Source organism: Lepidochelys olivacea (assembly GCF_965140295.1).
Source record: "Lepidochelys olivacea isolate rLepOli2 genome assembly, chromosome: 3".
Classification (NCBI taxonomy): Eukaryota; Metazoa; Chordata; order Testudines; family Cheloniidae; genus Lepidochelys; species Lepidochelys olivacea.
Window position 1 is genome coordinate 57,634,889 of NC_140413.1, and position 22,074 is coordinate 57,656,962.

The following is a 22,074-nucleotide window of genomic DNA, read 5'->3' on the forward strand; positions in this document are numbered from 1 at the left end:
CTTAGGCTCCTTTACACAACAGTAGAGTATGGATGTCCAACAAGTAGATGAGGAGTCCAATTTACACAGCCTACTCATCACCTCTGAATTTGGCCCTAAGAATTTAAAGTGGTTTAACTTCCTTATCTGGGATAAAAATATATATTATTCAGTAATTAGGGGTAGATGAACCTTTGGGTACTTGACTAGTTTGTTGTAACTGAAACCCATTTCCTGATCCATTCCCAAGAGTTAAGTTATTCAATTTTTAAATACACAACACTCCCTTGCCCATTAAGCAGTCTTTCGATGCAAAGGAATGGGATTGAATATGGTGATACTCTGCTTATGTAGTTGACTCACAATCCCAGAGCAATTGTGTATTTCTGCTAGAATGATCAATAGTGAAATAGTTAAAGCTAACATTTTAAATCAGTTAGTATTATCTTTTTTCTTTTTCTTTTCTATTCAGTTCATTTTGTGTATAATGTAAAAGAGAAAACCAAAGCCAAATTACATTTATACAATTAGAATTCTCTTACATTTTGTACTAATCATTGCCCTTAAAAATCTATTTCACAAGCAATTCTGTATATTAGCTAGTACCATTCAATACTAGACTTTGCCTTTCTTTGGTATGCTTTTGTGAACGCTTGTCAAAATAACAACTGATGGTTGAGGGGAGGCTCTGAGTGACACACTGGGTTACTTGACTAGCTTTTCATAGCCAAGTTTAAATCCTGACTTCACAGATAAATTGAATTTGACAGCTGTCATGTCAGACTCCATTTGTGTACATCCCAGAATTATCATACAAGTTGGACCAATTTGCATTCTGTGCTCAAGATATACTATACATATAGGTTTCAGAGTAACAGCCGTGTTAGTCTGTATTCGCAAAAAGAAAAGGAGTACTTGTGGCACCTTAGAGACTAACCAATTTATTTGAGCATAAGCTTTCGTGAGCTACGGTGAGTGAGCTGTAGCTCACTGTAGCTCACGAAGTGAGCTGTAGCTCACAAAAGCTTATGCTCAAATAAATTGGTTAGTCTCTAAGGTGCCACAAGTACTCCTTTTCACTGTACATATATTGACTCAAAAATATTAAAAAATCATGGCTTTGTTTTCTTTTTTTTCTTCTTTATGATATGTTATAAAGACCTCAAAGTTTTTTATCCCTTGTTTGTTTTTCACATTAGAAATTCAGATCCTGTCTAGGCTTCAACATTTTATGATTATAATTGAACTAGGGAAAAGGTGATATCACAGGTGATGAGAGGAGCCAAGTGAGTGAAAGTTGAGCAATTGACAATAGAAGGGACTTTTATTCAGACTATTTGTTTTATTAACAGTATATATTTAACTTCAATCGCTATTTAACATTTTGGGTAAATGAAGCTTCTGTTAAAATTCAACATTCTTGTCCCTTTCCGTTAAAGTGTGAAAGCTCTCAGTAAGCCTCCCTGAGACCTTCCAGAGTCTTTCAGCAAAACCAGGGAAAACCAAACTTGACATTCTTGATATAGTTAAGGTAGAAATGCAGAAAACAGTTTTAAAAGCTTTCACACTCCTTTATAATTTATAAAGAAGCAAAGCAAAAAAAAAAAAACAAATAAATAAATAAACCCACAAAAAACAAAGGCCAGAAACCCAATTTTTTAAAATAGCCTTTGAAAATTTCCTTAAAATTAATACATTGTCTTTTGAAGGAAAATAATGATATATTTTCTCAAATAGGTTATCATTTAACCTGACACTGAGCTACACTTTAAGATGACCTCAGATCTGGGACACAGAGAATCCTCACTTCCAAAATTTGAATAACCTGCCTGTATACTCGAAAGGGCACCTCAATTATCTACAGATTTGGAATTAGTTGCATCTGTATAAAACAAGCTAAGGTGCTTTCAAAAGTCTGATAAGGAATCCAGACAAACAGACGTCAGAAACAGAGAGACAAGATGGGTGAGGTAATATCTTGTATTGGACCAATTTCTGTGAGTGAGAAAACAAGCTTTTCAATCATACTGAGTTCTTCTTCAGGTCTGGTCTGAAGAAGAGCTCCCCGTGTCTCAAAAGCTTGTCTCTCTCACCAAAAGAAAGTGGTTCAGTAAAAGATATTACCTCACCCACCTTGTCTGTCTAATATCCTGTAACCAACATGGCTACGACTACACTGCATATGTCAGAAACATGTTAACTATATCTGTACTTGTTATAGTACTGTATAGTATCTGTACTTGAGAGAAGAGAAGGCCTCATTCTAATACACCCTGAGAGGAAGGCACTTCCTGCTCTCTCTTTTACTAACTCTGTTGATTTCATAGATTCACAGATCCATAGATATTAAGGTCAGAAGGGACCATTATGATCATCTAGTCTGACCTCCTGCACAACGCAGGCCACAGAATCTCACCCACCCACTCCTGCAAAAAAACCTCTCACCTATGTCTGAGCTATTGAAGTCCTCAAATTGTGGCTTAAAGACTTCAAGGAGCAGAGAATCCTCCAGTAGGTGACCCGTGCCCCATGCTACAGAGGAAGGCGAAAAACCTCCAGGGCCTCTTCCAATCTGCCCTGGAGGAAAATTCCTTCCTGACCCCAAATATGGCAATCAGCTAAACCCTGAGCATATGGGCAAGATTCACCAGCCAGACACCCAGGAAAGAATTCTCTGTAGTAACTCAGATCCCACCCCATCTAACATCCCATCACAGGCCATTGGGCCTATTTACCATGAATATTTAAAGATCAATTAATTGCCAAAATCATATTATTAGTTCCCCTTGGCTTTTGTTCATGGACTATCCTGAAAGCGGAGAGACTTTGAAGGGACCTGGCTGGAGGGCCAAGTCACAGAAAGAGGCAGACCACCACAGCAGTGGAGAGAGAGCTGCCATGCCACACCCCACCTCAAGGAGGCGCGAGTGGTGAAACAAACCCTTCGCACACCGGCCGATGCTGTGTTATGTTCACATATTGTAATCAGTGAGGCTACTAGTATGAGCAAACTTACTCATGTATGAGTTTGTAGAATCAGATCCAAACTGAGTAGGGGACATTTTTTTCCCATTTCTTAAAGGGGTCTGCAAATAATGAAGAATAAAAAATAAACATTTTAAACTATGAAAATTATTCGACTGTGTCTTCTAAAGTTAGAGATATGGCCTTATAGCAAATCTTGCACTTTTCATTATATAGGGATAAGTAGTAATAGCCACATAAGTTTTCAGTCAGTTTGGCAATCACATTCAGCAGTCAAAGATGAACATCTTAATTTAACATTATAGCTGAAAGGCTGAGGTTATACGATAAAGCATTACTAGATATCTTATTTATTCTGTATAACTGAGTTTGGTACCTGGAAAAAAACCCAGACCTACGTATCGAGTCTGGAAAAAAGTTCTCTTTTGTACAGTGGCCTGCATGTGAAAACTGACAGAACAGTTATATTTAAGTCAAATTGTAAGTTCTGGATAAATTGTAAATATGTTAAAAGAGTTTAAGCATAAAATGAAAATAGTATGGAAATTACAAGAGACATATTTTGACCATCATTAGAATACATTTTTTTAAAATATTCTTGCTGGGTCAGTTTGCTGCCTTTGTGTGATTATTGAGCAGTTATTTATCACACCAGCAAAACATCTGGTAATTTTAGTATGGATATTTAGGAAAGTTTTCTTAAATGCAAACAGAATTTATTTGATTTTAATCAAGATAATTTGTCAGTAATTAAAACTAAAATGTTATTTTTTCAAATACTACTTGAATTTTCATTTGGATTGAGGAAGAAGCATTTATCTATTATTCTAATGGACAAATTTTTAGATTTATTCTCAATAAGGAAAATGGCAATTGGTGAGCTACAATGCTGTAGTTCAATATAGATTTTACATTTTTCAGTCACTGATGTTTTACTTTTGTACTTACCATGGTGTTACAGATTTGTAAAATATCCCCTTTAAACATATGAATAAAGGGAACATCAGAAATGCAGTTTGGTCAGTACTTAGTACATGAATGCTATTGGTTTATATATTTTGACTGCATGTCTCCATCTTCACTGCATGTGACCATCTCTCTGTTTCTGTCCATTCTGTCCAATTCACTTCCATGTTTCCAAAATTTGTGAAGAACAAGGACGCTGGAGTCTTGCATTCCAAAACAAGACAGTATAAACCACCTAAGTGCTAAACCTGGAACAACACAGAGGTATCCTTATTAAATCAAATTTTAGTTCCAAGTAAATTCTAATTTATGAACCGTGAACAATTTCCTTCCCTGACAACATGCTCTGTTATAAATATTTTATTTAATATGCTTTTTCATTCTCTTTATAGCTAAATATACATTATAGCTGTTGGTATTTTCATACTAACATATTTAACCTCTTTATATATAGCGCACTAAGTGACTAAATTTGAACATGGAGTAAGTGCCCACCATACACCCCTATGTGCACTCTCTGGACATTGGGCACAGGCATTAAAGCATAGATTGGGTGCCCAGCTCCCACTTATTCATCTCATGAGCTGGGCATAGCAGTTGAGTCTGCATAGATAAGGAGAGGGGTATTATAATTTGCTGTTGGAAAAGGGCAGCAACAAATCACTACCCTCCAGAACAAGGGGGAAGCACAAAGTGAATTGTGACTCAAGGTGTGCTCCCCCAGGAGCAGACCAGAGAACTAATTATGACAGTCTCAGTTCTTCCCTTGCTCTCTCTTGGGAAGCAGTAAGTTTCTTCACTCCTCTTCATGGAGTAGCTCATTCCTGCCTGTGTGCCCAGCACATAAACAGGTGTAACCAGAGCTCTTCCTATTCCCAGTCCTTCTCTTCCCACCTGTTTGTAGTGAGGAGAATAAGGCACTGATTCTGGGGGCACTCCCACTCCCCCGGCAGTAATAGTCACAATCTGAGCAGGGCCAGTTGGGAGTAAGAGGAAGGTGATCTTACTCTGCTGCATAGTCCTCTAAGGGCTGAGATAATCTAGCCAATGAGTAGCCCCATTGAACTAATTGAACTCAATGGGGCTACTCATACTTAACAAAAAACGCATACTTCCATGCTTTGGGGCCTTCAAAGACAGTTGCAGCATCTGTAAAGAATCTTAAATACTAACACAGATCTCCTGATTTATGCTCCTTAAATTTGGCTGCATATAGGGGAGTAAAAGAATTATGTAAGGAAAATACATGCAATGGAAGTTTAAAGTACAGAGCATGGTGGGGAACAGGATTACACCTGTTAATTAACTAATTTTTGTAGAGTATTTTTTGTAAAAACCTTCATGCTTTTAGTCACTAGAATACAACTGCTAACAAGATTTTCATGCATGCAAAATTATTTTGTTTAAGATGTGTTTCCCCTTTCTGTTCCTACCTGTGAAACATACTATATAATGGTTTAATACTAATCAAACATTACAATAGCTTGAGGAGAACATGAAAATCATCTGTGATCAATTATTTTAGCTATAATTTGCTGTAATGTCTGTGTACACAATTTCCAGTTCAGACACCGAGTTTCTTCTCATTTTCACCAAGGTCTAAAATACAAATCTTGAAATGGCTCTTTCATCTGTCTTTTATTTCTGCATTTTACCTGCCTAGCTTAGTGCATGAAGTTGATTTTATCAACATCAATTCCTTGTGCATCTCTTCCAGTCCTATTTCCTGTGAAACATAGAATTTGGGGTTTGTCAGCATCCCTTGTGCAACAGTGAGCAACCAATCACTCTCTCCTTTTTTACCACATTTGAATGGCGGTCTACACTGGTTATTTCTCAGGGTATGTTTACACAGGATTTTGGAGCAAATTATCCAGCTCCAGACTCGGGTACAGGTTGCGCTCCAGGCTCAACAGACTTGGGTTAGTGTGGCTGGCACTAATGGTCTAAAAATAGCTGTATAGACAGTGCTTTGAAGTTGTGGCCCTCTTGGCCAGGGCTGAGAGGCTTACTCCCCACTCACTGCAAGATGCTGTGTAGACATACCTGTGACAACTAACCTTTGTGTATTTAAGGGAACACTGATGGCCACAACCTGTAGAGAGAGCTGGATATCAGTTGTTTCCTGGCCTCATTCTGTAATAGAGTAAAAAATGCATACAACACCACAAAAGCAACGTATAAACCTATAAAATGTCTCTCACACAAATGTTTGAGAGCACCTTGCAGTATGGCAACAGAAATTAACAGGATCTGACTTGTAAATATGGACACAAACAAAGAATTATAAATAATAGTGAAAAGCATGTTCCACAAATGCAGAGCCCATGTAAAGAGTCCTGATAATATATTCGCAATCTCTGCAGCATGACGGTGAAAACATGCACTGAAAATACTCTTCAGTTAATGGGCTTGCCTCCTCCTCCTCCTCCTCCTCTGTATTACAGTGTCACTTAGAACCCTAGTCATGGACCAGCACCCCATTGTGCTAGACGCTGTACAAACACAGAACAAAAAGATGGTCCCTGCCCACAAACAGCTTACAATCTATGTATAAGACAAGAGACAACGATTAGATACAGACAGATGGGGGTGTACAATCATGTATACCACTTACTGTATATCTTCATGGTACCCAATTCAATCAAATTGTACAGTCACATTTCTGCCTTTGACTCTAATGAAAGGGGACCACAAATCAGCTGTTGATCTCTTTATGTCCTCGATTTGGCTATCAACTGCAAGTCCATAATTTTTATCTTGGGCTCAGCTGTATTTCCCCCTTCCTGGGGCAGTCCTTTTCATGGTGCCACAGTCTGCAATGAGATAACCTGCACATAGAAGGCCCGAATCTCTACGTAAACAGTTTTATGCTGTTGTAATTCACTGACTTCAGGCAAGTTATTCCTGATTGACGCTGGTCTCTGTGAGAGTAGCACCAGACCTTCTCTACCTTCAAGACTGAACTTTCCATATAAGTTGCTTATCAATGACAAGAAAGCTGAATTTGGTGATTTTCCCAGACACCCACTGCAATGTCTTGAATGAGAACAAGAAGTCACTCTTAACTTCATGACCCACATTCTGTCCGCAATAACATTGCTATAACAGTGCAGAAATTGCCCTGGTATCTCCATATTCTTCCCCACAGAAGTATTTTTATTTTGTACAGATTATAACAACCAGGTCAGATACAAAGAATAGTACTAGTATGCAGGAGAATTTTCCTGCAAAGCTGTTGTCATTTACATAATTTTGCAGGCTTGTAATGACTATTCATTGACCTGGGCATCACAGGAAGAAAGGTGAAACACTGGGAATATGTTTTAATGATGGCAACTTTAGTAACACATCTGGGAAACTATCCTGCAGTAATTCATCCAGTGAAAGTTCACCAGTGTCCACCACCAAACTTTTAACCTGCTCCCAGTACTGTTGCTGGGACCCTAAGGCGCTCTCCTCATCACAAAGGTTGAAGGTGTGGAGAAAATCTCCCTACCAGATAGCGGGACACCCAGCCTTCTTCCTCATCTTCTTTAAGGGACACTCTTCACTAATACTAATTCCAAGTCCGGTTTATTAGGATCCCCCTATTGAACAAATACCTGCAGTGGACATTTGTCAGATAGTGACAACATGAGCACCCTACAACCTACCCTGTCCACCAGCTCCCTGAGCTGCTGAGAGGAAGCCAAGTCCTACAAACCACCCAGGCCAATCTAGCAGTGATGGGAAAATTCTTTCCCAGCACCCAAAAGGTGACTAGTGTAATGCCCATAGCAAGGTCACTGAAAATCAGACCACCTCTACTGCTTAAGGAATAGCTGATCTAGCTTTCAGCTAGGTTAAGATAGACAAATTAAAATACGGCCCAGCAAATGCATGTTACATAATCAGGTGAAGAGCTGACTGTTGGAAAGTGGGAAACAAACAAAATTTCAGTCTCAGCTCTCTTCTGGCTCTTTGTGAAAGATAGATATGGAAAAGGTCTAAGGAAGCTAACTAAATTTACATGACCCAATTACATATTTTTAAAAAATGGGTTCAGACATATGTTCTGATACCAACCAGTTAACATATGTTAGAAAGAGAGTATTATTGAATTGTTATAGAAGTTTTCCAAACATTTTAGCAATCTTGGTACAGTAAAATATAAGACAAGGTTTTACTGTTATGCAGTGTAATTTATACTTGATCTTCATTACAGTATTTTGTTTTCTTTGTTACTTGAAAAAGTGATTTAAAAACATTTTTCAGATTGACATTTGAGTGTTCTATTACTCCCCAGTACCTTCTGCAACTGCTCCTTCTTACAGCACTATTTTCTTGTCAAGGGAGGACCTAGGAGCTACTGGAGGGCTCGTTTCTAACCCTGTGAGCAATCTTGTTAAAAAGTGATGCAACTAGTTACCTACCCCAAGAGTCTGAACTAATTATCTTTCTCTTCTCTAGCATTGAGTGAGGTCTCCTGTTTGGCAGCCCACTGCCATCACACCAGCAAACCTGAGCTAATTTAATGCAATAATAGAAAAGGATCTTGTGATTTAAACTACCAATTCAACAGCCCATTCATAAAGATAGCTATCACTTTTCTGTCTGTCAACCACTTTGCATTATCGTTATAATACATAATTAAAGCGTTATTCTTCATATTTCCTGTATCTTTTCTTCTTTTTTCATTTTTTTGACATCTCATTTCACAGGCAGTCCAGAAAAGTGGAAAGATATAACAGCCAAAAACAGACTAGGAAAGACTCCGCATCTGAAACAGAAAGGTAGGATTGATGCTACAATATGCAGCAACCTTCTCTCTGAGTCAAATTAATTCCAGTGCACCTGCTGCTACTTTAAATGCCACCTGTAAAACACTAAATTTATAAAATTACTAACACAAATTCATGCTGCCTTAGTTTAAAGTACTGATGAGTTCACATCTGTGTTACAAAACTGTCATTGCCTGGTATGTTGGCCTCATATGTTTTATGTCATAGTATAGAAGTTTTCTGGCTTTCTTTCTTTATGGATAAACCCATAGGCCAAGATCAAAAGTCGCTTTTGTGTAAATTTAATGATTCAAATCCTTCACCCGTTAAGTCCTGGAAGTTTTGGCACTGGATCTCTAGGATCAGGATTTGGATCAAAAAGTATAATATGTTGAAGCAGTGAAAGATTGCTTTGTTATTGTACTTCACCACTGATATTTCTTCCTGGTTTCTTACATTTTAAAAATAATTTTGACAATGAGACAAATCTATGTACAAAAAGTGAAGGTAACAATAAATAATTGCAAAAGAGATGATCTTAGTATTACATAAAAGTTGCACAATTGAAGTTGCAAAAATTAAAGAATTGCTGCACTCAAATAGCAATGTTATTATGGACATGCTGTACATCCTTTATTTTCTAAGGTATCCATTTCACCTTGTAATTAGAAATATATTAAAAGACGTATATAGAAAATACTACAATTTGCAATTATGCAATGTTTTAATATTGCTGCTGGAACTTTAACTTTTGCTTTTATTGAGTTTTACTGTGAATTTATTGTGATTTTAACTTTCGCCTTTGATGCTATAATAATATAGGAGTTTTGCACCCAGGTTCTTCATTTTAGCAAAAAATGGAAAGGAAAAGAAATTTATGTGCTTAATAATGATAGTATTCTACTGGTTCCAGTTAGGTTTAAGTGCACATCTTGATGAGATAGTGAAAGAGGGGTAAGATATCGCTGTTGCTGGAGACAGATTTCTGTAAGGCTGGGTCAGCTAGACAGCAGTACCCCTATTTACACTATGAGAGGTGAATAGCTGCATTGAAAAAAAGATAGAAATTTAATTTTGTTTTCAAACAAAAAGCTTATAATTTGTATAATGTAGTAAAAATTGCAGACAGATTGCAGATTCCACTGAATCTTTAATTCCCCCCCACCCTCCCTGTCACGGTTCCTCCCCCACTCTGAACTCTAGGGTACAGATGTGGGGACCTGCATGAAAAACCTCCTAAGCTTATCTTTACCAGCTTAGGTCAAAACTTCCCCAAGGTACAAAATATTACACCTTGCACTGGCCGCTACCACCACCAAACTAATACTGGTTACTGGGGAAGAGCTGTTTGGACACGTCCTTCCCCCCAAAATACTTCCCAAAACCTTGCACCCCACTTCCTGGACAAGGTTTGGTAAAAAGCCTCACCAATTTGCTTAGGTGACTACAGATCCAGACCCTTGGATCTTAAGAACACTGAACAATCCTCCCAACACTTGCACGCCCCTTTTCCTGGGAAATGTTGGATAAAAAGCCTCACCAATTTGCATAGGTGACCACAGACCCAAACCCTTGGATCTGAGAACAATGAAAAAGCATTCAGTGTTTTACAAGAAGACTTTTAATAAAAAATAGAAGTAAATAGAAATAAAGAAATCCCCCTTGCAAAATCAGGATGGTAGATATCTTACAGGGTAATTAGATTCAAAAACATAGAGAACCCCTCTAGGCAAAACCTTAAGTTACAAAAAAGATACACAGACAGAAATAGTTATTCTATTCAGCACAATTCTTTTCTCAGCCATTTAAAGAAATCATAATCTAACACATACCTAACTAGATTACTTACTAAAAGTTCTAAGACTCCATTCCTGTTCTGTCCCTGGCCAAGACGACTACAGACAGACACAGACCCTTTGTTTCTCTCCCTCCTCCCAGCTTTTGAAAGTATCTTGCCTCCTCATTGGTCATTTTGGTCAGGTGCCAGCGAGGTTACCTTTAGCTTCTTAACCCTTTACAGGTGAGAGGAGCTTTCCCCTGGCCAGGAGGGATTTCAAAGGGGTTTACCCTTCCCTTTATATTTATGACACTCCCCGATACCTATGATTTTCTATGCTTAGTCTAAAGGTAGGAGGTTTTTTGCTTTTTTTATTGTTTAATTTTATTTTGTATTTTGTTTTAATTTTCCTGTCCCAGTAGCAGCTCCTGTGCCAGCATTGTAAATGATATCGTGGCCCTAATTAAGTCAATGGGAGTTTTCACATTAATTTCAGTGAGGCCAGGATTTAACACTATGTTTTGAAAAAGGTTCAGTGCATTATTATGCTGTGCTAAAAAACTTAATGGATGCCACTGTGCCTACTCAGAACTTGCTTATATGCTTATAAGTTGAGTTTTGGTTTTCCCCTGAAGATAGACAAATCATACGACCCTTAGTGAATAGGATGGCCTTGCTAAATTTCAAATTTCAGTCATTTTTGCTGTAGCCTTGTGCTTTATATGTTTGTGCTTTAAAAGAGGGTATTTATATATTTTACAGTGGGAAAAATGTGTGTCATGTATTGTAAGAAAGAAAAAGAATTTTGCCCATGCTTTTTTTTTTTAAAAAAAAAACAACCTTCAAGAGTAAGTACAGAAATTAGTAGTGATCGCTATCATTTCCCATGGCTCTCGATTGGACTGAAGGCAGATTGCCCTCAGGGAAGATGGCCATCTCTTATGATGTATGGTTAAGAAACTGACAGAAAACTGGGAGGAAAGACACTGTGGGAGAAATGATGGAGACTTAGGTTATGGGGGGAATAAAGGATGCCAGAGAGGAAGGAGAGAAAAGGAAAGGGAAGGATACTATGCAGAGTGAGCAAATGACCATAGGAGCCATGTCGGGGAGAAGACAATCTAAGGGAGCATGGAGAGGGAGATGTGAGTGGTCAAGGAGGTGTAATGGGAGTAAAGAGAGATAGGATGTAGCTAAGGGAATGGGGTGGAGATAGTATGACTTTTGCTATCACCACAGGGAATTGGACAGGGCAAATGAACTCCCTCTCTGCACTAGCCATTGGGAAGGCCTGTATTTCTGTGTGTGTATTTAAGGGTGATTTTCAACTGAAATGATCATACACAGATTGAGCGTGGGCCTCTTCCTTCTAAAGGATCAAAAATCATAACACAAAACAACCTCCTCTCCTGCCCCCCCACCCTGCAACTGATTTTAAAACATCTAATGATTTGTATGCTAATCTCATGATTGGGGGCGGTGGGTCTGACTCATGATTTTTGATCACTTGGGATTTGCAACTGTTTCAGCTGGAGAGAAACTATTTTGCAGAGAATGTGAATCTGGTGTATTTTGCTGGATGTCTGAAAGCTACAAATGTAAGCTTATAAAATGCACTCTGCTTTTGCATTCTAAGAATGAACACACTTGTAATTATATTACATTAAGATATAGGGTATTCTATGTCTACAACAAGCTATTTTTCTCCCAATAAGGAATTAACCTACATCTGAGATCCAAACTTTACTGACCCCTTTAAAGTTTTGATAGCACTTGCACAAAACACAGGAAACATAAAATGCTTACACATTTAGTTAGTCTTCTTTTATGTTTTTGTGAGAAATTTGAGACTGGATACATCTGTGACATATATAATAGCTTTGCACTGATTTATATATACAGGATTTAATGGATTTATAGCTTGGTACTGCAGTGTCATGTGTGTGGCCTCTCTTGTGTTAGAATCCCTTCCAATTATCCAGTAGTCAGTCTCCTTATAGTGACAACAATCACCACTTAAAATGCCTGAGTGCTATTTTTTAGTAATGTGGCATTTGTTATTAGGGAAGGTCAGGAAGATTATAAAAACCACTGTGGAGCTCTTAAAATATTTCTTTACCTTTTAAAAAGCATCCATGTCACTAAGTATTCCTTTACTTCCTAGTTGAAGATAGACAGTTCCTCTTTCTCATAATGCCCCAGGAGAGGGAACCTGGGCTGCAGAAACAGCAGCAGCCCAGGGAATGGTGAAATATGCCTCTCCCTTTTGCTTCTTAATGGTGCATCTTGTCATTATAGGGAATCTGTCACCTGCACTATGGTGTATTTATCTGCTTTTAGCGAAATAATCAACTAATTTAGACATTCAGTACAAAGACGTCTACACAGGACTGAGTGCTCTGATTTATTGCTTCATCATATGCTTAATACCACAACAGTACCATCAGGTAGCTTGGTGAATATGCTAGATAATTCATGCTCGTCCAATAGCAAATACTGCACTAGACCAGTCCTCCTCGAGGCATCCTCTTTTCTCCACCACAAGAGAACCAGGCTGGGGAATTCCAGAGGATTATCTTCAAATCAGCTCAGCCTGCCTGCCCCCACCACAGTTCAGGCAGCCAGTACCAACACAGTCTCCTAATTTCCATCATGATTGACACCAAGATCTGTAGCTGGGATAGAAATAGTTTCCTCAGGGCCAACCGTTTTCTGTCAGAAGGTCAATTACAATTGCTCAGACCTTGCTGATCTAAAAGTTGCTTAAAAAAGACAAAGTAAAGATTGAGTGAAAGCAAGAGGCACTTATTGTCCAAATTGCACTCTATCAAATATTCCCATTAATCAGCAATTGTAACAGGATGTCCAGAATCCTACCTCTTACAACATTCTGTATAACCACCCTTTGACATTTTATACATGGCTTAATTCCTGTGTGTATTAGGGTATCTCAACAGATCAGCACCTGATGAAACATCAGTCAGCTGTGTTACAGTAGTTGACAGGGATTAAAGGTTTTCTTGCTAATGCTATTCAGTGCTTCATTTGTGCCAAGGCTTGCCGGGGCTGAGCCCCAGCACCTCTGGGCTTGCTGCGTCAGTTATGAAAGTAAAAAAAATTGCTTGAGCCCCAGCACCTCATTGCTTGAGCCCCAGCACCTTGTTCATTACAAATTAAGCACTGATGCCATTAGATAACTTCTAGGTTAGTCTCCAAGGTCAGATGCAGTAATATAGTTTAAGAGCCAGGCAGCATGCTGGGAATGACAAAAAGTTCCATTATCCTCAGCACCATCATGAGTGCACCTCACGATCCTGACTGGGATTGAATCCACTTCTGTTTCAAATGTCTGAAACCTCTCTCTAACCATAAATGAAATAGGAGATTGGTAATATAGTTGTTGGTACAAAAGACAAAATAAGCTTTAAGAGAGATGCTAAATGCCACAAAAACAACAAACTAAATGCTTTGCCCATGAGGTCTTTGGAGTTTACGGGCTAAGGTATCCTTTGCAAAAAGTAGTATATGTACACGTAATAAAATACTGTTTTCCTAACTTTTGAGTGCTTGGCTTTGTAACCTTAACAATATTCTTTTAATGTGGTTTTTAAGTGTGTGATTTCTTATATTTTAAAAAAAAGCACACTGAAAAAAAGATAAATTCCATCATGTAGCACCACATTGACACCCACAGGGGTCAGCAGCAGGACTGGAACCTTTAGATCCTCTGCTCAAACCTTCATCTCTTGTGCTAATGGAGTAATTGATAGCAATAGTGGGTTGTCTGCCCCTGCAAGAGAGGGGGGATGGGACACATTACCAGTAGGTTTTATAAATATTTGCTGATATCAGAGCAATAGTGAAACCCAGGAATTTTGTGTTCCATTCCAGGCTCTAGAGGGAAAGTGCTATGGTGGGTGCAGACTCTTCCCCAAGTGTGACCTCTCCTGCCCCATCCCTTCCAACTTGTCCAAGTCCTTCTTTTCTGCACCCCTGTTGCAAAGGCACTAGAGCATCTCAAAGGTTTCCAGTACTTTTAACATTGTCAGACCAATTTATTTTTCCCTAGCCTTATTCTCAGAAATGGCTAACATATTTTGTCTGAAATTTTCAAAAAAAATATTGAGGCAGTAACCTGGCATGGAAGATTTCAACTGAAGTGGTAGAATTTGGCCAAGTTATAAGCAACTGAAAACAAAGTCATATAATGGAAAGTATCTGGAAGCCTTAATAATAATAATAATAATAATAATTTTATTATTTATATTATTGAAGCACCTAGGAGCCCCAGTAGGATCCCATTGCACTGTACAAACATGTGCTTTCAAATTAAGTATAAGATGAGAGAAAACAGAGGGATACCGACAAATTCGGGATTACGAGGAAATAATGACCTATTATAGTCCAAGACAGACAGACACAGAGCGGGGGAAGGGGTATAACATACAAGCAGAGTGATCAATGTGATGGCAGCAAATGGGATACTAGTTCCACAATTATTTTTTTTGCGGGGAGAGGGTTATTTAGGAGGGGAGCAGCTAAATGTAAAGAAAGGGGAAGGAATTGGTAAGGAGGGCAGAAAAGGGAACAGGAGGAGGGACAGATGCAGAATGAAGCTGAAGGGAAGGGATGGTGAGAAGTGAGGAGAGAGGGAGGGTTGGAGCAAACAGCCAATCAGAACAGGGCAGAGAAAATCATAGTGTATTCTACAGTGGTGACTGGAATGTCCAGAGGTCCAAAGGTCCCTGCTCCCTCCGGTGGAGTTTCTGTCTCCTGATTGAGGTGTTATTAGAGGAGGTTTGGGAACAAATTGATAAATTAAACAGTAATAAGTCATCAGGACCAGATGCTATTCATTCAAGACTTCTGAAGGAACTGAAATGTGAAATTGCAGAACGACTAACCGTGGTATGTAACTAGCCATTTAAATCAGCTTCTGTGCCAGGTGACTGGAGGATAGCTAATGTGACTCCAATTTTTTAAAAAGGCTCCAGAGGTGAGCCCAGCAATTACAGGCCGTGAGCCTAACTTCGGTACTAGGCAAATTGGTTGAAACTATAGTAAAGAACACAATTTGTTGGGGGAAGATTCAGCATGATTTTTGTAAAGGGAAATCATGCCTCACCAATCTACTAGAATTCTTTGAAGGGGTCAACAAGCATGTGGACATGGGTGATCCAGTGGATATAGTGTACTTAGGTTTTCAGAAAGCCTTTGACAAGATCCCTCACTAAAGGTTCTTAAGCAAAGTAAGCTGTTATGGGATAAGATGGAAGGTCCTCTCCTGGATCAGTAACTGGTTAAAAGATAGGAAACAAAGGGCAGAAATAAATGGTCAGATTTCAGAATGGAGAGAAGTAAATAGTGGTGTCCGCAGGGGTCTGTAGTCCTATTTAATTCATAAATGATCTGGAAAAAAGGGTAAACAGTGAAGTGGCAAAATTTGCAGATGATACAAAACTACTCAAGATAGTTAAGAGTAAAGCAGACTGTGAAGAGTTACAAAGGGATTTAATAAAACTGGGTGACCGGGCAACAAAATGGCAGATGAAATTCAATGTTGATAAATGTAAAGTAATGCACACTGGAAAACATAATCCCAACTATACATATAAAATGATGGGGTCTAAATTAGCTGTTACCACTCAACAAAGAAATCTTGGAGTCATTGTGGATAGTTCTCTGAAAACATCCAGTCAATGTGCAGCAGCAGTCAAAACAGTGAACAGAATGTTGGGAATCATTAAGAAAGAGATAGATAATAAGACAGAACATATCATATTGCCTCTATATAAATCCATGGTACGCCCACATCTTGAATACTGCGTGCATTCCCCATCTCAAAAAAAGATATATTGGAATTGGAAAAGGTTCAGAAAAGGGCAACAAAAATTATTAGGGGTGTGGAATGGCTTCTGTATGAAGAAAAATTAATAAGACTGTGACTTTTCAGCTTGGAAAAGAGACGACTAAGGGGGAATATGATTGAGGTCTATAAAACCATGATTGGTGTGGAGAAAGTAAATAAGGAAGTGTCATTTACTCCTCATAACACAAGAACTAGGGGTCATCAAATGAAATTAATAGGCAGCAGGTTTAAAACAAACAAAAGGAAGTATTTTTTTTACACAATGCACAGTCAGTCTGTGGAACTTTTTGTCAGAGGATGTTGTTAAGGGTTCAGAAAAGAACTAGATAAATTAATGAACAAAAGGTGCATCAGTGGCTATTAGCCAGGATGGGCAGGGATGGTGTCCCTAGCCTCTGTTTGCCAGAAGCTGGGAATGGGTGACAGGGAATGGATCACTTGTCAGAAGATAGGATAATGGGCTAGATGGACCCTTGGTCTGATCTTATGTTCTTATATCTGGCTCCTCTCTGCAGCCCACATGGTGGGAGGGAGGAAAGGTACTGCATGGGTTCACAGTGTGAGGGTCTCCCCAGCTCAGTTTTGGGTCCAGCAGGGTACTGGCGGGGGGGAAGAGTGGCCATGGCAGGGCCTCATTTTACTCCCTGCCTTACGGTGCAGCAATCTGCTTTCGCTGCTTCTGCTTCTACCAGATAGAGTCTCTGGCTAGAAATGCACAAATCAGTCATCCAAATAACCTTAGCTCTGGCCTGTTGTTCCATCATGCAATAAGCATCTGATTATGATTAATGTGTTATTGTAGCTGTGCTGATCCCAGGATATTAGAGAAACAAGGTGGATGAGGTAATATATTTTGTTAGACCAGCTTCTGCTGGTGAGAGACAAGCTTTCAAGCTTACACAGAGCTCTTTTTCAGGTATGGGCAAGGTACTCAGAGTGTCACAGCTAAATACAAGTTGGAACAGATTGTTTAGCATAAGTAGTTAATTCGTATTGTAAGAGACCATTCAAGGTGAAGTGGCCAGTTAATACCAAGCTCATCATCAGAACCAAGCTCCCCACAGAACAGAACCCACCAACTCAAAGTGGCACCAGACCCTGCCAGAACAACAGATGCAAAACCTGTAGACATGTCTCCACAGCAATGACAGTCAATACTTACTGACAACACACCTTTCAAGATCTACACATGCCTATCACAACACGTGGTATACCTCATCTAGTGCACTAAATGCCCCAGTAACAGCTATGTCGGTGAAATGAGACAATCACTATACTCTTGAATGAACTCACTGAAAAATGATAAAACGCCATAGCACCCATTCACAAAGCTATCACTCCATATCTGACCTCTCAGTACTTAGCCTAAAAGGAAACCTGCAAAACCTTCATGAACCTAGGAACTTAAATTCATAACTATAAATCATGAACTCAATAAACACGCTGGATTTATGGCTTATTTCAACAACCTGAAACCCACTTACTCCCCTTTTTTGTCCTATAATGGCAGTAGTGATAATTGGCCACTTCACCTTGGTCTCTTTCACTAACAGCAGGTGGTCCAGTAAAAGATACTATCTTACCCATCATGTCTCTTTGATTATGACTCAAGCATTTTAGTGTGTTTGGACCCATATTAGATTGAACTGATTTTTAAAGACACATTATGGGTTTTTTTCCCCCCTCAAGTTAACAATAAAAGACATAATTAAAGACGGCTGCCAGCTTCCATTTTACTTAATGGGATGGAGGCCACTGGCTACCCTCTGTTAACAAAATGGGCATTGCCCCCTATTGTTCCCAATGGAAATAAAGCCAAGCTACCCTCCATAAAGGTGGTAGCCCTCTATGATTTACAGAGGTGAAGATGAACAAGTGAATGGAGGCCGTGGCCATCTTTACAGTGGGTACTCAGCTACTTAAAGGACTGATTTTTAATTAAGTTTACCTCATACATTCTCAGAAAATTCATTCTATACCCCAGATCAGGTGCGGTAATTTTGGGGAGGATATACTTTATTTTTCATACATAATGAAGAAGCAGAATACTTTCTTTAAGTGCAACTCAAGTTAACTGTGGTTGGAGTTGTAACTGGGCTGCCATGAAATATATTGTTTCTCTAGAGGTGGCCCTAAAACCAAACTATAAGTAAAATAGTATAGTACATTTTGGAACTACATAAATAATAGCAAAAAATTCTAGTCCTAAAAAGATTATTAGGATATAGGGTTCCACCAGAAATAAAAGGGAAACAGGTAAGTGGGTATTGGGAGTGGGCGGGTGCATGGGCAGTCCTTTGCTTATGTTGGGATTTTTAACTTATGAATGGGGGCCTGCAGCTGTAGTCTAGAAATCTAAAAAAATAAACAAACCAAAAAAATATTGTAAACAGAAGTAGTGAGAAGACTCAATTCAAAAGTGTCCTAAACAACAATGCATTTTATGGACTGTCACACAGTTGTGAAAAGCAGAAAAGAATTAAAAAGTCACAACTTGTTAATTTAATTTAAAAGTTTATTTTATTCACTTACTTACTCATATTAGTTCAGGTGATTATATTTAACTTTACATTGTTGTACTGAGGCCACTAATAAACTGTACTGCATTTTTACTTTAATACAGTTTTCGTTATTAATCCTGCAGAATTGTATCTCTAATTTAGACCCCAGTTCAGCAAGATACTTCAGCACATATCTAATTTTAAGCACATGAGTTGTCCCCAAGAGGCTAGCTAGTGAGATTATACATGTGCTTAGGTACCTTACTGAACTGGGGCCTTCATGAGAATTCAGGTAAAATTTTAACACCAATAAAAATGTGCATTTTGAAAACATGTGTACTGTGGTTAAAAGTAGGCTTTGATTTTTTTTCTGTAATGCTGGTATTTCAGAGTATTTTCCAGATGTGCATTAGTCCTCATTTGCTATGGTTAAAGTAACTGAAGATGAAGCTAATATTTTTCGCCAACCAGCTGTTAAATTCAATGCAATTTATGAACTACAGGTTTACATGACATAGGTATCTGAAGTGGGGGTTTTTCTGTTTATCATTTTGAAAACAGAGTTGTAGGTTGAATTAATAATTTTTTCAGAGTCTGAAAATGTGAGCATGTGTCTTATTAAACAGGCTTTCGGTTGCTTTCACTGGTGGAGGGAGGCATGGGGAAGCTTATGTGGAGCTAATGACTGAAAAATTTCTTTTTGGCCCTAATGTTTTAGGGTTCTGCTACCATGTCTTTCTAGAAGGGGACTTCCAACCCCAAGAACAACTGAGCAGCCAGTCATTAGGGGAAAACATCACACTCGCTCAAGGTCGAGTGAGCATTCTAGTATCAGACCATTATGCTCTGTACATCATCTAGTTCCAGGAGGGTCGGCGCCACCTTCTCCACTTCTGACAAGGTTCCTATTAAATGTACAGCACAGCATTCATGTCCTACCTCCCAGATGTCACTGTGGTGTTGTACTTTCCCGAGTATATACGGTGCATTCACTCTTTCTAGCACGGTACTATAATCCTTTCTCCATGGTACTTACACTTCTCCCATATCCTCTACTCCGTCTATCTTCACTGTCTAGATGGTGCTTTTGACTGTTGAATTATATAATTATGGAACATGAGAGTTAAAATTTGACTGTTTTGTCCTTCCATTGTTTTGTTTATGTACTCATATGAAAACATGCAAAATATTTCATTTTGAAAATGTGCTGTAAATAGCACACAAACAATTTCCACACAATTAACTCTTGCTTTACAGCAGCAAGTTAAGAGAAAGTCATTTTGCCTATGAAATGCTAAAGGTCACCATCTGTAATTTGTTTAATTTGTATTAATTTTTTTCAGATAATAGCAAAATTTGAGAAATTATGTGTAACTTTAATGTATTAGATAAATGTAACATATTTAGAAAATATAATACTGTACCTGGCAATGAAGTTTAACAATTAGGCCTTGTCAGTAATCAAGCTTTTTCTCATCTATGTATTTTAGCTATAGTATTCCAGGTTACCAACAATGGCCTTAGGAATTTTATATGTAAATTTACTTGAATTTCACAGATATCTGGTGTGTTAATCTGCTAAACTCAATGTGTCTAAAAGAAGCCAACCTATTTAGAAATTATGCGAGTTAAATTCATCTTTCCACACAGTCAAAACAAATGAATTTAGAATATCTACTTGGGTAAGAGTATTAAAGTTCTGTGGAACTGCTCTAAGAATTTACACCTATTACCAAATACACACACTACAAAAATTAACAGAAGCGGTGCCAATAAACAACTACACTTCAAAAGAAATGCTCAGAAAAGCCACTTTACCTCTAACATTAGATACTTGCAACTTAATTGTCTGTTGCCCTGCACCATGTTAAGTTTGACACTAATGAAAACTGAGTATAAAATGTTACCAATCAGAATGGTAGTATTTTACACCCCTTTGCATTGGTGGAAATGACTATACAAGGTGAGAGACAATGGTGAACCAGGCCCTTAGACTCCTGTCTGCCATTTGCAGTTCCTGTCTAGAAACATTGAATAATTTGGAGCTTGAAAATATTTTTCCTGAGTTGAAGACAGTTAGAGAAACTAAAGATGAAGCACTGTTAACTCTCCAGGCATTGAGGACTGTATGAATAGGACAGTATAGCATACATAAAATTTCTGCATCTTCCATATACGCATTTTAATATAGGCATTATCTTTACCACTCAAAATGTATTGATTCAGATTTTATTTGGATTATTTTATTTTATCTTCATTCCATCTGCAGAATACACCAACAAGGAAGTCCAACTCAGTCACCTCCTGCAGACACATCATTCAGCAGTCGTAGGGGAAGACAGCTTCCGCAAGTTCCAGTAAGAAGCAGCAGTGTAGAGCAAGGTATCAAATAATGAGTTTATCATAATTCAGAATCTTGGATTTCCTTCCTTACCTTATTTTACTTTGTCTTTGGTAACAAAATGTTCAGTGCTTTATTTATTTCTACCCACAAAGGAAGATATTTGAATAAAAGAATAATGGTAGATTGGAAAGTATTGTAGAATTTGATTGGTTGATTGTTCTATAGTCTCCTGGCTTGGCTTGGTTTGGTTTTTGCTGTGTACCTTAAAATTTCTATTGCAAACATTCCATTATCTTAGTACATACTGACCCATGACCACAGATTTAGTTAGTGTTCAGGTCACAGAGCTCAGTGATGTTACTTCTAATACCACCTTGCTCATGTTCTGTTAAGTTGGACTTGTTGGGTGAGATTAACTGTTGTGCTTTGCTGACAGAAACTGATGAAAGTCAGATAATGTCAATCTCTTTTTTGTTCCCTGAGTCAGACAAAGGCCTACTGAACAGAGTGAAACCACCTAACATTAAAAATGTGAAAGCATGGGTCATGAACTGGTGCATGTTTAAGGGAACAGGTGGTCAAGCAAAGAGAACTTTTCCTTGTTGAACAGTGCAAAGTTGAGCTAGGTTGGTGTGAGAGGTACTGTATCCAAACAGATCAAACAAGTGTTAACATGAGTGTTTCCTTTCCCATCAACATACTGCGGCTTGAGTGTTGGTTACTATATTAAAACAAAATGAATTTTAAATATGATTTAATTTCATCCTGGGAAATATGTGTAATTCAGTTTTCTCTATTATTCAAGCAACTCTGTCAGTGCATTGACTACATCTGACAATTCAAAACTCAAATTACCGATACTGCAGATCTTTCCTCTAAGCAGAAACTAA

The 22,074-nt window shown here is 38.3% G+C and overlaps 1 protein-coding gene across 27 annotated transcripts in view; it reads left to right on the forward strand.

The window, feature by feature from the left end:
- RIMS1 (regulating synaptic membrane exocytosis 1) overlaps positions 1–22,074 on the forward strand; it is a 513,389-nt gene that overhangs the window by 361,880 nt on the left and 129,435 nt on the right. For 8 of the 27 annotated variants that reach the window (XM_084623235.1, XM_084623232.1, XM_084623238.1 and 5 more), the window contains 2 exons: positions 8,634–8,705; positions 21,110–21,222. In XM_084623235.1, the coding sequence (XP_084479361.1) occupies positions 8,634–8,705; positions 21,110–21,222 (185 nt within the window). Of the gene's footprint in view, positions 1–4,116; positions 4,195–8,633; positions 8,706–19,558; positions 19,742–21,109; positions 21,223–22,074 lie in introns of all 27 variants that reach the window. The other 19 variants (XM_084623248.1, XM_084623228.1, XM_084623239.1 and 16 more) reach the window with 4 other exon arrangements.